The 17,445-nt window shown below is 42.5% G+C and overlaps 3 protein-coding genes and 4 non-coding genes across 9 annotated transcripts in view; 2 read left to right on the forward strand and 5 right to left on the reverse strand.

Annotated features, from left to right (window-relative positions):
- LOC127607743 (uncharacterized) overlaps positions 1-17,445 on the reverse strand; it is a 207,336-nt gene that overhangs the window by 71,063 nt on the left and 118,828 nt on the right. The window lies entirely within an intron of this gene.
- guf1 (GTP binding elongation factor GUF1) overlaps positions 1-17,445 on the reverse strand; it is a 105,394-nt gene that overhangs the window by 258 nt on the left and 87,691 nt on the right.
- On the forward strand, positions 56-7,313 carry rmnd5b (required for meiotic nuclear division 5 homolog B). 2 transcript variants are annotated; one of them, XM_052075279.1, is made up of 11 exons: positions 115-198; positions 699-745; positions 1,847-2,039; positions 2,115-2,257; positions 2,326-2,463; positions 2,553-2,653; positions 3,154-3,320; positions 4,385-4,550; positions 4,657-4,759; positions 4,841-4,995; positions 5,844-7,313. In XM_052075279.1, exons 3-11 carry the CDS (start codon positions 1,901-1,903, stop codon positions 5,905-5,907), a joined length of 1,176 nt encoding a protein of 391 aa, XP_051931239.1. In that variant the 5' UTR covers positions 115-198; positions 699-745; positions 1,847-1,900; the 3' UTR covers positions 5,908-7,313. The 2 variants fall into 2 exon arrangements, with proteins under 2 accessions (XP_051931231.1, XP_051931239.1); XM_052075271.1 differs by lacking the exon at positions 699-745 and having other exon boundaries at positions 56-198.
- Positions 12,189-12,270, reverse strand: trnal-uaa (transfer RNA leucine (anticodon UAA)). Its single transcript has one exon. It is a non-coding gene; the product is annotated as a tRNA-Leu (tRNA).
- Positions 14,170-14,241, forward strand: trnat-cgu (transfer RNA threonine (anticodon CGU)). The gene has a single exon. It is a non-coding gene; the product is annotated as a tRNA-Thr (tRNA).
- On the reverse strand, positions 14,662-14,743 carry trnal-caa (transfer RNA leucine (anticodon CAA)). Its single transcript has one exon. It is a non-coding gene; the product is annotated as a tRNA-Leu (tRNA).
- Positions 16,312-16,393, reverse strand: trnal-uaa (transfer RNA leucine (anticodon UAA)). Its single transcript has one exon. It is a non-coding gene; the product is annotated as a tRNA-Leu (tRNA).

Below are 17,445 nucleotides of genomic sequence, written 5' to 3' on the forward strand. Positions count from 1 at the left end.
CCCACATGACAAATATAGACGACTTTTATGAAGGTGAACGAAACCGAAGTTGTTCGACGTAAAAAGTAGCTGCAGTTGCAAGACTTTTACTGTGAAGTGATCGTGTAAAGTCGTGATGCGACACAGGAACATCCGCATTCGTACTGCTAACAACTGCAGACAAGTGCTACGCTAATGTTTGCTAACTAATCCAGATCGGTAAGTGGGTTTCGTTTAAAACGTGTCTTTATAACTCGTCACGGTTGTATATAAGTTAGGTGCTGGGGAAACGACTAACGAACAATACTGGCTACGTGTCCAGCCCCGTCGAGTCATTTTCGGCCTTGTCAAGTCACTCAGCAGCTAGTTCACAAATTAGCTGCTAGCAACGGCTAGCTTTCATACGGGTGGTCTTTTTTAATGACGGGTTGTCTTGCACGTTTCTATAGTAAACCATGTATGTGTCGAGAACTATGTGTTTCGTCTCACTTATAAGAAAATAACTACATGGAAACGTAGGTTAGATTTTAACGTCGGCTAGGATTGTGTAAGAAATTGGTTTAGACTAAACGCACATTCACGCACAAACAATAAGCCAAAACGGGTTCTAGATCTTATTACAGAAGGGTGATAATATTTTTAGACTCACCAATTTCCAAGTGTTGCAATTTCATACATTACCCGCCGTTTAAAAGCGATTTTCTCCGTTTTCTCGTTAGTAAACACAAGGCCTCAAGACCAGGCCTGACCGTAGACTGCAAAAGAGGTGACGTGAACACCAGCAATTGAAATTGCCCCTTTTTCTAGCACGCCGTGTTTAAAACTCAAATATTTTTATTGCCACAAAATATACACGTATCTGTTCATTGGTACCCACGATTAGCTACGTGCCGTGGAGATGGCTTCGTGACTTTCAATCAATGTCAACATATGATGCAGGTTTTTACTAGGGGCCATGCACCAAAATACAATTATGTTTTTATGGCAACCCGTTGTTTTTTTTTTTAATCAAACGCATACCTGTATACCTCCGTGTAAAATGTCATGAATGTTGAAGAAAAAGATGAGTATTGAATTGAAGCCCCCCCCCCCCCCCCACACACACACACAATAAGCACCTTTGCGATTTGAAAATTACATTCTAAGATACAATACAATACATGCTGATTTATATAGCACTTTCACAACAGCGGAAGCTGTAACAAAGCGCTTAACAAAACAGTTAACATAAAGTTAAATAATAAACACAACGCAATAACATAAAACACGGACAGTCGTGCAGTCCTAAGATATTACGATGTCGATTTTAATTCAATTTTCGTTGTTGTAGTTCACTCCTAATTCTTACAACTGTAAGTAACATATTCAAGTTGCTTCATCATGTCTCTTGACTGACTGCACTGTTAAGTATGTTTTATGTTGTGAGGGAAGAAATTTCGTCTGTGCTGTATATTACACATATGTAGAGCACATATGACAATAAAATTGTATTCAAATCAATTCAAATGTTTGGCTATACACATTATAGTTCCTGTTTGATTAACTCAAAGGATGATTACTGTAAATTAGACAGGACAATTTTCCTGATATAAGAGAAACAATGGTAGTCAGCCAGAGCGCATAGGTCATTTTTAGTGAAGTAATTTTTACTTGTAGTAATTTTTATACAATTAAGACAAGGTGTATTGTTTGTATTTTGAATCACTGAAGAACACATGTTCACCCATGTCCCTGTGAAGGTTCCACTATAGAGGTGTACTTGAGTGAAAATCAACATAGCTGGAATTCGAAAACATATGCACCTACATTATAAAGTAACGATGAAATGGATATAAATTTGATTTGCACCATTTGTTTTTCTTCGTAGGTGGTGTTTTGGGAGCGTGAGTGTGTCTATGTGTGTATGTGTTGCGTGTGAACAATGGAACAGTGCGGGTGCGTGGAGCGGGAGCTGGAGAAAGTGCTCCATCGCTTCGTCATGTACGGCCACCAGTCTGAGGAGAGGCTGGACGAGCTCCTGCGCAGCGTCTGCGAGATACGAGGACAGCTGGTTGCATTTGGTAAGGAAAACAGAGCTGCCGTTGAATATGTTCTTGGTCTTTTTCTCTAATTCTTGACTTGTTTTTCTTTTGCAGGGGTCCAAGACGGAGATCTGTCAGTGCTGTCTCAGACTATGGCTCAGTGCTGTAAGAATATCAAAGAGACTGTCCAGATGCTAGCCTCTCGACATAAGGACATTCACGGCAGTGTATCTAAAGTGGGCAAAGCCATCGACAGGGTAAAGAGCAGCGATCGGTTACGCTCACGAAAACCCAGATGCTAGATGTGTGTTACCTGTCTTTCCAGAATTTTGATGCAGAGATCAGTGCTGTGGTCGCGGAGACTGTGTGGGACACTCCGGAGAGACAAAAACACCTGAGTGAAACCATAGTGGAGCACTTATACAGACAAGGCATGCTCAGTGTAGCAGAAGATCTTTGTCAGGTAATGAATCCAAGCTCCATCATTCTTATTATTGTATCGTGACATGTGTTCTTCATGAGCCGCCGTTTCACAAGTGTGTTGTTTTCTAGGAGTCGGGTGTAGTTATAGATATGAGCATGAAGCAGCCTTTCCTGGAGCTCAACAGGATCCTTGAAGCGCTGAGGATGCAGAACCTAAGGCCGGCGCTCGAGTATGTTGGCTGCACATTCATCATCTTGGACCTACCTGATCTTTCTATTGATTTTTTTTCTAAGTAACATAAGCCATGCACAGAGAAGCGTAACCGAATGCCACTGCAACAATTCCCGTGTGCCTCACGGTGTGCAGGGCAAGCCACGAAATGTAATTGGTCAGTGGAGGCATGCAATCAACACAGCTAAAGCTAACACTTTACAAACTGGTCAAATCTTGCGGATATTGTGAGGGAACTTGTTACAGAGCTTCAAAGGAATTAACTTCTGTGGCTTTTCACCAGAGAAGAGTACCGGCATTGGCAAGAATTAAAAATGTGATGCCATTCATAGAAACCTGAATGGAAAATATAGCAGAGATGCCGTAACAGGGTGGCCAAATTCATACACATCTCTTTCCCAGCTGCTCAGTGCAGTCTTGGATACAAGAGTGGAATGCACGCCGCAAAGTGAGCTGTGACCATTATTGACTGAGAACTTTTATTTTGCTTGACTTTAGGTGGGCAGTGACAAATCGGCAACGTCTTCTGGACCTCAACAGCAGTTTAGAGTTTAAATTGCACCGCTTGTATTTCATCAGCCTGCTCAACGGCGGTATTAGCAACCAGATGGAGGCGCTACAGTACGCTAGGCACTTCCAGCCCTTTGCCTCGCAGCACCAGAGAGGTAAGGAGGGCAGTGAAAGACGGTGAATTTTTTTTACACGTCTCTTCTCATCACAATCCCAAGTACTACTTTCCTGTTCGCCACCGTTATATTTTTACATCGTGATACATACATACTCAATGTGCAGACCGCACATTTGTCCATGTCACGTAAATATCTTCCTCTGCACCTGCATGCAAGGGCGCATGAAGCCCACTTTTTGTAACCGCATTGACAATTTTTGTGCTACTGTGCATTAAGTATCATCATCTCCTCCGTCCTCCTCATCCTCACCCTGGTCACACGATGGCTCACGCTAGATATGTCTCCTTACCCTTCATCCCTGGTGCCAATTGATAGAGTGACTTTACACGACGGCTTCCTTCAATGTTCCTTTTATTGTGAACACAGGAAGGGCATTCAAACGACAATAAAGCACTTAGTCCGCCATCCGTATGTCCGGCCATACAAAGACATCTGGTAAACAAAGCATGTGTTTATTCACGGCATCATTTACCAAGTAACAACAACAGCAATGGCACGTGCTTGGCCCCGTGCTTGTGTGAAGAAATCCACCAGTATCCCCATCTTTATAGTACACGTTTTAAAGCAATTAAAAAATGGCTCAAGGATGGCTTCAAGGTTTATTTTAAACATATTAAATTTGATATTAATGTATAGCTGTGCGGAAGAAAAAAGGTAATGAGAATTGTGGTATACTTCATGCTTTTTCTTTTGTTGCACTACGCTTAATAAAAAAAACTAAAACGAGTACCACAACTATTAAGCTAAATTCCAATGAACCATTTTCAAAAAATAAAAAGACCATACACATATAAACAAACCATGTGTAAAATGAATTCAAACTAACTGAATTTGAAAAAGCAAAGTCAAAATGAAGTAAAAACTAACTTTAATAAAAAAGACCTTGTCGTGCACATATATGTGAAAAATGCAAATGTTGGCCCAGAAAAAGCTAATCAAACAGCTTGTTTTTTTTTGTAGTAGTAGTAGTCTTTTTAAATGTTTAGTTTTTTTAAAAACATTGTTTTAGTTTGTGTGTGCATATTGTGTTCTACATGCAGATATTCAGATCCTGATGGGCAGCCTGGTGTACCTTCGTCACGGCATTGAGAACTCTCCATACCGTAGTTTGCTGGAAACCAATCAGTGGGCGGAGATTTGTAATATCTTTACCAGAGATGCCTGTGCTTTACTGGGCCTCTCTGTTGAGTCTCCTCTTAGTGTTAGGTGAGTCCTCTGCTCCGTTTGGTGCTAACGACAAAGCTTTTGATGTCCTCATGTCGTGTTTTGTACGCGGGGGGTGATGAACGCCGCAATGCTTTACTCCCCTCAGCTTCGCTTCAGGCTGCATGGCTTTGCCTGTGCTGATGAACATCAAGCAAGTGATTGAGCAGAGACAATGCAGCGGTGTCTGGACGCACAAAGACGAGCTGCCTGTAAGTTTTGTTCTCCTTCCCAATTTCTCCTTTCCTTTTTTCTTCAGTCTTCTGCTAATGTCAATCCCGCCTCTGCCCTAGATTGAAATTGACCTCGGCAAGAAGTGCTGGTACCACTCGGTGTTTGCCTGCCCCATCCTCAGACAGCAAACTTCAGAAAGCAACCCGCCAATGAAGCTCATCTGTGGTCACGTCATCTCCAGAGACGCTCTCAACAAACTGACCAACGCTGGGAAGTAAGTCAGCTCTCATTTCATGTAAATTGGAATCAATTGTAAATAAATACAAATCCATGTTTTTGTCAAGTCCCAAATTACACAAGGTGGTACTTGGAAAACACGTTTAAAACTCTCATTTGTCCTTATATTTGTTATATGTATAATATGTAATTGTTCGGGGGCAGTCTCTGGTCAGCGAATCAAAAATATCAGAACAATATAGAACGCTGATTATTTTTGACAAGACCCGTTGGTAGTTCATTTTGAAGTGCATGTTCTGTAAAGTGCTTTGTTACAGCCGCAGCTGTTGTAAAAGCACTATACAAATTCAGATGTTGTTTATTGTATCAAGTTTGCCCATCACTGGTCTTCATTATTACTTCTACTACTATTTCTTCCTGACAACAGTGGACTTTTTCAAAAGGCATTCCAATTGGCCAAGCACATGTTTGTCCTTGCATGTAAAGAAACAGGTACAGACATGGTACTTCTCTCTAGCTAGGGGTTCAATTGTCAGCCCTGTAGGTAAATCGCAAAATGTTGAATATTTTATGACAGAAATGAACCTCTACAGTATTTTTTTTTCCCCTGACCATGTACAAAATTAAGGGATGGCTTATAAAGAAACCAAATGATGCACATCTATTACCCAAGATGACATAAATTTTCGACGGAAATTGTCTGTAAAATAAATTCAGGTCTGGAACAGGTATGACATTTTGAAATGTGTAGGAACCCCCGTGTATGACATCTTGTATCTCTGCAGTGAGTTTTCTCAGAAAAACCTGCTTCTCTGAACAGGGCTGCGTTGACTTTGTAAATGTATTTTGTCAGTCTTACATTGCTTTGTCGTTCTGTCTTGTCAGGTTGAAATGCCCGTACTGCCCCATGGAGCAGAATCCCTCACATGCCAAGCAGATCTACTTTTGATAGCGTACACTCCTGGGTGGGCGAGAGGATGAAGTTCCTTGGAGCGGCTTGCATTTCCAGGAGCATTTGACGGAGCCTGCCTCCTCTGTCTCTGGCCCATGACCCGTTGTCGGCATTAAGGTTCGATCCCGGTCCTCATGGGACACCTTCGGCCACCCAGTAGAATGCAGCGTCCCACTGCGACCTGCGGTGGAACGATGAGTCATGAGAATGTCCTCGCAAAGCAGCGCCACTGACTGAGAATCATTCAATCAAACTTGATTGCAACTGAATTATTCTTATTATTATTATTTATAGTGTTTGTTCTTTGGGCTTTTTTGAGTTGGCTTCTGAGAAAAAAAGACTCTTTCTGTTGTTGTTTTGCCCCTTTTTTATGGCAAAGCATCTGATCTTTTAGAGCAAATGTGGAGTACAACTCAAGTGAGACTTGCCTCAAGCACTACTTTGATCAGATCCACTTATCGGTGATGGAACAACACCGACCAGCCCATCTCCCTCCGTCACAAACTGCACCAGCAACCCCCCTGTAGAAACCATTTGTTATGTTCCATGTCTGTATTCAACAAACACAACACCAAGGAAATATGCGCTACTGTGAAAATGTGCTCTCTTTCTCCATCGCAGCACCCCAATGTCAAGTAAATAGCCAAGCGAACATGCCTAATAGACACTAGTGCAGCACGACTAACAGCTCGCCAATGCGCCGCGTAGCTGAATGCTGGCACGCCATGGGACTTGGAGATGTGAACTGGTGCGACGGTTGCCGTGCGGTCTGCCCGGAGGCTCGAGATTCAGCTTTACTCATCATGGATGAGAATGTCTGCTGGATTGTCGTGACCGCTGTTAAATATATTCCCGATATATATACATCTGCTGTATAGGTTTGGTTTTCTTTTAAGGAGTCACAATAGATGGATCATTAAAAAAAATCCTCAGGGCTCATCATACTCACAGCACACAGCGAGTGTTAAAGAAATGAACAGAAGTAAATATAAAGATCTTTAGGGCAGTCCTGCAGTGCTCCGTGGCATCTTGATGCATGTTCCCAGTGTCCTAGAAGTAGTGATGTCACCTCACATCAGTGAGGCTCATTAGCTCTGCAAGAACTGCACCAGCATAACTCACAAACAAAAAAATATATAGTTTAATGGGTCATTTTTTTCAGTGTTGCATACACTGATTTTATTTAAAATGGAGCAAAGCAAGATTTTTTGGTGTGTGTGTGTGTGTGTTTTTTGAGATTTCTTTTGTTTGCGATTCATTCATCGCTTCTAGAGTCCAGGCAGGCTTTCTCACGTCTGTCTGCGTTTCCTGCTTTTCTGTACGTGATGTGAGTTTATTGTAAATATTTAACCTGACATGTTTCATTTACTGGCATCAGAAATAAAACTTTATATTCCAGGCAAGTTGGCAAAGCTTATAATTACTGTGACACCACAGAAACCCGTTCTTCCCCCTTCGGGATGAGAAAACGTGTGAATTATTGGATCATTGGTAGGCCTGACAATTTTGAGAAAGGATAACAACTTGGGTCACCAAATATTAACTGCATTTTTTGTTTTTTGTCAGAGATGCAGTTAAACAAGTCTAGAAGATTTTTTTTTTGTGCCAATTCTGCATCTGTCCTCTAATATCGATTTTACAATACAGTACTGACATCGGAATTTATTGACTAATAGTGTTGAATCAAAGATTAGGTTCAGGAACAAGTGTTCTTCCCCCCCCCAAAAAAATGCCATAGCTATGAATTATAATGCATGTTAAAACCTGTATTGCGCAAAATGTTTATAGGTCGAACTTTAAAAAAAATAGTTGAAACCTATTATGCCAGAGAAAAAAAGTACACACAGTATTATTTAGAGTTCTCTATGACATATATTGCAGAGAATACAAAACGTGTTCATTTTTTATTGAAAATGTAGGAATAAGAATGCGACTGCCACCTTGACATTTTAGATTTTGTTTTTTAAATTTTTGTTATTAAATATGAGATACTGCAAATCTTGTCACGTTCTTGTTATGAATTATTCTTGTGGAGCATTAATGTTATATTATTGCATTTTCTTCAATGGTTCAATTGGAATAATAAATTACAGTGGAACTGTACTGCCATGTTCCATAAAATACGCATTTATTATTACGTTTCATGACTACATTATTGTGACTTGACAGTCTTGCTCCAAAATATGAATGTTCATCTTTAAATGTTATTTAATAAGTTATAGTCTAATGGCCTTCTTCTGTAACTACGATTCACAATGAATTGTATTATCACATATTTATTATTGAAGAACCTGGTAGAACTCGATTAAATTGTTACTTAAAATGTCTAGTGTTTTTTTTATTGTAGAAAGAATTATGGAACTCCACAACCTTGTACCATGAAGTTTAGTTATTTAAGAAAAGTGCTGACTCACCAATTTAATTACAGTACGCTGCGGCTGTTAATTCAGGTGAGAAGAATTACGTTCCTGTAAACTTGCATCAATAATAAATTGCGCAAACTGTGGATCAATATTAAAGTGAAGTACATATTTTCAGAATTTTCTTTTTTTCTTGCACTCTTTTCTTCTAACCATTTGTGGGCCTTGCAGCGAGGCGTCACTGTTGCTGTGTTGTCCATTCTGAAGTAGTTACAGGGATACTCGGTTTAGGACCGAGTTCCCTTGCTCGGTTGGCGACATACCCTAATTTGAGCCTTTTCTGTTGCTGGTCCCTCTCTCGAGAATGACCTCCCACTGAACATTCGGCAAGCCTCCTCGCTGCCCATCTTCAAAACTCGCCTCAGAACTCATTTGTATTGTTTGGCATTTGACTCAGCATGACTTAGATTTGTTCTTGGTTTTGCTGTTCGGTGCTTTCTACCGTCTTTATTACCGATTTGCTTTACTGTTTGTTGTATATGTTAAATACAACAAAAAAAAGATCACAAATCTGCAAATTGTGAAAAGAATGTCCCAATTTTCCTGAGATGCTGCGGTGCACTTAAGGAAAAGTCAGTTTGGTCCTCAGCTTCTTGATGGAGGGGGGAGGGGTGTCCTATGTTGTCAGGACAACAGTCTCTCCGGTACAGCACTTTGTATGTAGCGATGGCTGTTTAAAAGTGCTCTATAAATACAGCTGAGTTGAGTTGAGTACGTAAATTGAAACATAGGCATAAATTCAATCAAATTGAGAAATATTTAGGATGGCGGCTGAGGAGTACTGAATCATTTGGTGGCCCAAGGCAAAATAAATCAAGGGACACGACACATCCGTGAATGACAAAGATTTAAAATTTTAATGTTCATCAATAGGCATTGGTCAACTGGTTAGCACAAGGGTGTCAAACTCATTTTTGTCGCAGGCCACTTTGGAGTTACGTCTTCCCTTGGAAGGCCATTACAACAGTGAAACCGAGTCAATCTTTAGTCATCACATGGTATTGTTACTTGTACATACTAAATCAAATTGATAGATTACTAGTTTTGAAATCAGTCAAATGTTTGTTGTTCAATTATTGTCCAAATGAGTGAAAACAGGGTAAAGAAATTATTGCAAAATCTCAATGTAATTTATTACACATGACAATTTAACATTTCGGTCCAGATTTGAGCAAAGATCATGGAATTTAACATGCATGATTTGATTTTGCGGTCCACATAAAATGACAAGGTGGGCCGATTCTGGCCCCCAAGCCTAGAGTTTGATACGGGTGGGTTACCATGTCTGCTTCACAGTGCAGAGGTACAGGTTTTGATTCCAGCTCCGGCCTTACTGTGTGGAGTTTGCATGTATCCCCGTCCTGTGTGGGTTTTCTCCCACATTCCAAAAACATGCACCGTAGGTCTAAATTACCCCTCGCGAGCACATTCTTCGGGATTGTGAACTGGGGCCCACCTGCAAAGATCAAGACCTCTTAGACACTAGTGATGCTGCCAAGCAATGGATCCAGTACTGGCGCGACAAGATATGATGACCCCTAGGGAGTAATTGTGAGAGCGGATGGGTGTTGGTCTATGTGTGTCCTGCAATTGGCTGGCAACCAGTTTTGGTTGTACCCTGCCCACTGCCCGAAGACATCTGGAATAGGCTCTCGCATGCCCGTGGCCCTTGTGAGGATAGGCTGATTAGAAAATGAATGGGGGGATGTTCATCATCGAAAAAGTGCGAAGTTGAGATATTCTTCATGAGCTGACTTAAAGTCCATCAAATCCTGAATGTGATAAAATACCTTATCTGTGGTCAAGCAGCCATTAGTTCACCCAGGGAGAATGCAAACTGTCTCACAATCGCACCAAGAAACGTTCTGAAGTTGAGAGCGAAACAGGAGTTAATGTTAACTCTGCTTCAATTACTAAAATTCCACCTGATCTTAAATATTCCTTTAAAAAAAATCAATTTTCGCTATCCCACAACGAGAGCAAGTCGAGGGCAAACAAGGCCACATTAAAAAAATAAAAGGCTTTGGAAATTTGCAAATTTGACATTGACAACTAGACTTTGCAGTTGAATCTTGTAATTTTATGTTGAGCAAGCCACAGAATTCCTTTAATGTGGTTCTCTTCAAAACAATTTTAGGCATCCTGAAGTTGAGAATGGTCTTCTCCTTATTTCCTGCACATGGCAATTTAGGCTTTCTCAGTTCACTTAGATGAAAAAGTAAACATGAGTGTTCCTTCCGCAGTGTCATCCTGAATACAAGGTTTTGTGACCAGATAAGTCAAGAGTCTGGATTTGTGTGAAAGGCAAAGATGTAGTAATTTCCGGAAGAACTATAACTCGGTGGTGGCCTCGGCCATCCATTATGGCATTGTCTGCTGGTCAGGCAGCATCTCGGCCCTGGACTGAAAGAGACTGGAGCGACTGGTCAGGAAGGCCAGTTCTGTCCTGGGTTGCTCCCTTGACACTCTGGAGGAGGTGGGCAACAGAAGGATGCTAACTAAGCTAAAAGCTATGTTGGCCAGTCCCTCCCACCCCCTCCAGCCCGCCCTGACAGCACTTGGTAGCTCCTTCAGCCAGAGACTGTTACACCCGCGCTGCAAGAAGGAGAGATACCGACGCTCGTTCCTACCGACTGCTGTCAGACTGATGAATAAAAAATAACAATCATAATAATAATAATAATGGCGGCCCGGTAGTCCAGTGGTTAGCACGTCGGCTTCACAGTGCAGAGGTACCGGGTTCAATTCCAGCTCCGGCCTCCCTGTGTGGAGTTTGCATGTTCTCCCCGGGCCTGCATGGGTTTTCTCCGGGTGCTCCGGTTTCCTCCCACATTTCAAAAACATGCGTGGCAGGCTGATTGAACACTCTAAATTGTCCCTAGGTGTGAGTGTGAGCGTGAATGGTTGTTCGTCTCTGTGTGCCCTGCGATTGGCTGGCAACCGATTCAGGGTGTCCCCCGCCCACTGCCCGGAGACGGCTGGGATGGGCTCCATCACCCCCCGCGACCCTAGTGAGGATCAAGCGGTTAGGAAGATGAATGAATGAATGAATGAATGAATAATAATAATAATTTTTATCCATTTGTGTTCATATTGTATTTAATTGAAAGATGTTTGTTGTTTTTTTTTCTCTTTCTACTTTCTACATACATTCTTATTGCTGGAGGCTGTAAATTTCCCCATTGTGGGACGAATAAAGGATATCTTATCTTATCTTATCTTATTTATAACGTGATAGAGCCTGCTTGCTGACGAGGCGAAACTGCTTCAAAGGCAACCAGCACAGTCCAGTTGCAATTGTCGGGTCGTCAGCCTTGTCAGCTGCTTAGAGCAATGAATGAGCTCTGGGAATTCAGCAGCAGAGTGGCGCAGCGGTAGCGTGCTGGTCCCATAACCCAGAGGTCGATGGACCGAAACCGTCCTCTGCTACCTGGGCTTTGAAGTTGAATGTTTTTGTCGAGCAAGCCCCTGAAGTCCTTTTTTGTGGTTCTCTTCAAAATAACTTGAGGCATGCTGAAGTGGAGAATGGTCTTCTCATGAATTCCGGCACATGGTAATTTAGCCTTTCTCAGTTCGCTTAGCTCAAAAAGTAAACATGAGTCTTCCTTCCTCTGTGTCGTTCTGAATCCAAGGTATTTTGACCAGATCAGTTGACAGTCTGGATTTGTGTGAAAGGCAAAGATATAGTAATTTCCAGAAGAACTTTGATGGGTCCTGATACCTTTAGGCAGCAAGAGAACAAAAAACAACCAGAAAATCAAATGGTTCGACTTTGTGCCCAAAACAACCCTTGATTTCACTCAAAAGGTTTGTCTGGATAACTGAGAAATTTGGGCAAGATCAGATCTCACAAAGAAATGGCAGTGGTGGGATTTGAACCCACTCCTCCTGAGAGACTGGAGCTTAAATCCAGCACCTTCGACCGCTTGGCCACACTACCTGGGGAAAACCTCGGCCAATGGAAGTTTGTTTGCAAGTTTAAATTTTGGGCATCCCCAGGAGCATGGTTGACACATCAACATTCAGTGTAGTTTTGTCAGAGCTCCACTTATTTATAACGTGATAGAGCCTGCTTGGTGATGAGGCGAAACTGCTTCAAAGGCAACCAGCACAGTCTAGTTGCAATTGTCGGGTCGTCAGCCTTGTCAACTGCTGAGAGCAACAAATGAGCTCTTGGATTTCAGTAGTAGAGTGGCCCAGCAGTAGCGTGCTGGGCCCAGAACCTAGAGGTCGATGGATAGAAACCATTCTCTGCTATCTGCACTTTGCGGTTGAATCTTAATGTTGAGCATGGCACAGAATTCCTTTTATGTGGTTCTCTTCAAAAGAACTTTTGTCAATCTAAAGTTGACAATGGTCTTCTCATGAATTCCGGTCTATGGCAATTTAGCCTTTCTCAGTTCACTTAGCTCGAAAAGTAAACATGAGTTTTCCTTCCTCTGTGTCGTTCTGAATGTAAGGTTTTGTGACCAGATAGGTTTACAGTCTGGATTTGTGTGAAAGGCAAAGAAATAGTAATTTCCTGAAGAACTTTGATGTGACCTGATACCTTATGGAGCAAGAGATCAAAAGCAAAGAACCAAATACTCAAATGGTTCCACTCCGTGCAGAAACCAGCCCTTGATTTAACTCAAGAAGTTTGTCTGGGTAACTGAGAAATTTTGGGAAAGTCGGATCTGACAAAGTAATGGCAGTGGTGTGATTGGAACCCACACCTCCTGAGAGACTGGAGCCTTAATCCAGCGCCTTCGACCACTCGGCCACACTACCTGGTAAAACCTTCGGTCAGTGGAAGTTTGTTTGCAAATTTAAATTTTGGGGCATCCCCAGGAGCATGGTTGATACATCAACATTCAGTGTAGTTTTTTCTCAGCTCCACTTATTTATAACGTGATATAGCCTGTTTGGTGACGAGGCGAAACTGCTTCAAAGGCCACCAGCACAGTCCAGTTGCAATTTTGTCGGGTCGTCAGCCTTGTCAACTGCTGAAAGCAACCAATGAGCTCTTGGATTTCAGCAGCAGAATGACGCAGCGGTAGCGTCCTGGGCCCATAACCCAGATTTCGATGGATCGAAACCATCCCTGCTATCTGGACTTCGCAGTTCCATCTTAATGTTGAGCGAGCCACAGAATTCCTTATATGTGGTTCTCTTCAAAAGAACTTTCGGCATTCTGAAGTTGAGAATGGTCTTCTCATGAATTCCCGTCTATGGCAATTTAGCCTTTCTTAGCTCAAAAAGTAAACATTAGTTTTCCTTCCTCTGTGTCGTTCTGAATCTAAGGTTTTGTGACCAGATAGGTTTACAGTCTGGACTTGTGTGAAAGGCAAAGAAATAGTAATTTCCGGAAGAACTTTGACATGACCTGATACCTTATGCAGCAAGAGATCAAAAACAAAGAACCTGATACTAAAATGGTTACACTCCGTGCCAAAATCAGCCCTTGATTTCACTCAAGAAGTTTGTCTGCGTAACTGAGAAATTTTGGCAAAGTCGGATCTGACAAAGTAATGGCAGTGGTGGGTTTTGAACGCACGCCTCCTGAGAGACTGGAGCCTTAACCCAGCACCTTGGACCGCTCGGCCACAGTACCTTGGAAAAGCTTTGGCCAATGGAAGATTGTTTGCAAGTTTAAATTTTGGGGCATCTCAAGGAGCATGGTTGACACATCAACATTCAGTGTAGTTTTGTCTGAGCTCCACTTATTTATAACGTGATAGAGCCTGCTTGGTGACGAGGCGAAACTGCTTCAAAGGCAACCAGCACAGTCCAGTTGCAATTGTCTGGTCGTCAGCCTTGTCAACTGCTGAGAGCAACAAATGAGCTCATGGATTTCATAAGCAGAGTGGCGCAGCGGTAGCGTGCTGGGCCCGTAACCCAGAGGTCGATGGATAGAAACCATCCTCTGCTATATGGACTTTGCAGTTCCATCTTAATGTTGAGCAAGCCACAGAATTCCTTCTATGTGGTTCTCTCCAAAAGAACTTTCGGCAATCAGAAGTTGACCATGGTCTTCTCATGAATTCCGTCACATAGTAATTTCGCCTTTCTCAGCTCAAAAAGTAAACATGAGTCTTCCTTCCTCTGTGTCGTTCTGAAGCCAAGGTTTTTTGACCAGATCAGTTGACATTCTGGATTTGTGTGAAAGGCAAAGATATAGTAATTTCCAGAAGAACTTTGATGGGTCCTCATACCTTTAGGCAGCAAGACAACAAAAAACAACCAGAAATTCAAATGGTTCGACTTTGTGCCCAAAACAACCCTTGATTTCACTCAAAAGGTTTGTCTGGATAACTGAGAAATTTGGGCAAGATCAGATCTCACAAAGAAATGGCAGTGGTGGGATTTGAACCCGCGCCTCCTGAGAGACTGGAGCTTGAATCCAGCGCCTTCGACCGCTCGGCCACAGTACCTGGGAAAAACTTCGGCCAATGGAAGTTTGTTTGCAAGTTTAAATTTTGGGGCATCCCCAGGAGCATGGTTGACACATCAACATTCAGTGTAGTTTTGTCTGAGCTCCACTTATTTATAACGTGATAGAGCCTGCTTGGTGACGAGGCGAAACTGCTTCAAAGGCAACCAGCACAGTCCAGTTGCAATTGTCGGGTCGTCAGCCTTGTCAACTGCTTAGAGCAATGAATGAGCTCTTGGAATTCAGCAGCAGAGTGACGCAGCGGTAGCGTGCTGGGCCCATAACCCAGTGGTCGATGGATCGAAACCATCCTCTGCTATCTGGACTTCACAGTTTCATCTTAATGTTGAGCAAGCCACAGAATTCCTTCTATGTGGTTCTCTCCAAAAGAACTTTCGGCAATCAGAAGTTGACCATGGTCTTCTCATGAATTCCGTCACATAGTAATTTCGCCTTTCTCAGCTCAAAAAGTAAACATGAGTCTTCCTTCCTCTGTGTCGTTCTGAAGACAAGGTTTTTTGACCAGATCAGTTGACAGTCTGGATTTGTGTGAAAGGCAAAGATATAGTAATTTCCAGAAGAACTTTGATGGGTCCTCATACCTTTAGGCAGCAAGACAACAAAAAAACAACCAGAAATTCAAATGGTTCGACTTTGTGCCCAAAACAACCCTTGATTTCACTCAAAAGGTTTGTCTGGATAACTGAGCAATTTGGGTAAGATCAGATCTGACAAAGAAATGGCAGTTGTCGGATTTGAACCCACGCCTCCTGAGAGACTGGAGCTTAAATCCAGCGCCTTCGACCGCTCGGCCACACTACCTGGGAAAAGCCATTCTGGAATGAAAGTTTGTTAGAAAGTTGAAATTTCGAGGCACCGAGCGCATTGTTTGGCACATAAAACATTCAGTGTAGTTTTGTCAAAACTCCACTTATTTATAACATGAAAAATTCTGCTTGGTGAAGGGGCGAACCTGCTTCAAAGGCAACCAGCACAGTCCAGTTGCAATTGTCTGGTCGTCAGCCTTGTCAACTGCTGAGAGCAACAAATGAGCTCATGGATTTCATAAGCAGAGTGGCGCAGCGGTAGCGTGCTGGGCCCATAACCCAGAGGTCGATGGATCGAAACCATCCTCTGCTATATGGACTTTGCAGTTCCATCTTAATGTTGAGCGACCCACAGAATTCCTTTTATGTGGTTCTCTTCAAAAGAACTTTCGGCAATCAGAAGTTGACCATGGTCTTCTCATGAATTCTCTCACATAGTAATTTCGCCTTTCTCAGTTCACTTAGCTCAAAAAGTAAACATAAGTCTTCCTTCCTCTGTGTCGTTCTGAGGTCAAGGTTTTTGGACCAGATAAGTTGACAAACTGGATTTGTGCGAAAGGCAAAGATATAGTAATTTCCAGAAGAACTTTGATGGGTCCTGATACCTTTAGGCAGCAAGAGAACAAAAAACAACCAGAAATTCAAATGGTTCGACTTTGTGCCCAAAACAACCCTTGATCTCACTCAAAAAGTTTGTCTGGATAACTGAGAAATTTGGGCAAGATCAGATCTCACAAAGAAATGGCAGTGGTGGGATTTGAACCCACGCCTCCTGAGAGACTGGAGCTTAAATCTAGCGCCTTCGACCGCTCGGCCACACTACCTGGGAAAAACTTTGGCCAATGGAAGTTTGTTTGCAAGTTTAAATTTTGGGGCATCCCCAGGAGCATGGTTGACACATCGACATTCAGTGTAGTTTTGTCTGAGCTCCACTTATTTATAACGTGATAGAGCCTGCTTGGTGACAAGGCGAAACTGCTTCAAAGGCAATCAGCACAGTCCAGTTGCAATTTTGTCGGGTCGTCAGCCTTGTCAACTGCTGTCGGGTCGTCAGCCTTGTCAACTGCTGAGAGCAATGAATGAGCTCTTGGAGTTCTGCAGCAGAGTGACGCAGCGGTAGCGTGCTGGGCCCATAACCCAGAGGTCGATGGATCGAAACCATCCTCTGCTATCTGGACTTCGCAGTTCCATCTTAATGTTGAGCGAGCCACAGAATTTCTTTTATGTGGTTCTCTTCAAAAGAACTTTCGGCAATCAGAAGTTGACCATGGTCTTATCATGAATTCCGTCACGTAGTAATTTCGCCTTTCTCAGTTCACTTAGCTCAAAAAGTAAACATGAGTCTTCCTTCCTCTGTGTCGTTCTGAGCCCAAGGTTTTTGGACCAGATAAGTTGATAGTCTGGATTTGTGTGAAAGGCAAAGAAATAGTCATTTCCGGAAGAGCTTTGATGGGTCCTGATACCTTATGCAGCAAGAGGTAAAAAAACAAAAAACAAACACTCAAATGGTTCTACTCTGTGCTAAAACCAGCCCTTGATTTCACTCAAAACGTTTGTCTGGGTAACTGAGAAATTTGGGCCAGATCAGATCTGACAAAGAAATGGCAGTGGCGGGATTTGAACCCAGGCCTCTTGAGAGACTGGAGCTTAAATCTAGCATTTTCAACCGCTCGGCAACACTACTTGGGGAAAGCCATTCTGGATAGGAAGTTTGATGGCAAGTTGAAATTTTGAGGCACAGAGCGCACGGTTGGCACATAAAACATTCAGTGTAGTTTTGTCAGAGCTCCACTTATTTATAACGTGAAAAATTCTGCTTGGTGAAGGGGCGAACCTGCTTCAAAGGCAACCAGCACAGTCCAGTTGCAACTTTGTC

Source organism: Hippocampus zosterae, chromosome 1, assembly GCF_025434085.1.
Source record: "Hippocampus zosterae strain Florida chromosome 1, ASM2543408v3, whole genome shotgun sequence".
Classification (NCBI taxonomy): Eukaryota; Metazoa; Chordata; class Actinopteri; order Syngnathiformes; family Syngnathidae; genus Hippocampus; species Hippocampus zosterae.

Excerpts from the sequence above, each read along its gene's own strand:
- rmnd5b (XM_052075271.1), top strand. The coding sequence starts at position 1,901 with ATGGAACAGTGCGGGTGCGTGGAGCGGGAGCTGGAGAAAGTGCTCCAT. Across the intron at positions 2,464-2,552 it reads TAGCAGAAGATCTTTGTCAG|GAGTCGGGTGTAGTTATAGA; the intron begins GTAATGAATCCA and ends GTTGTTTTCTAG. Across the intron at positions 2,654-3,153 it reads AACCTAAGGCCGGCGCTCGA|GTGGGCAGTGACAAATCGGC; the intron begins GTATGTTGGCTG and ends GCTTGACTTTAG.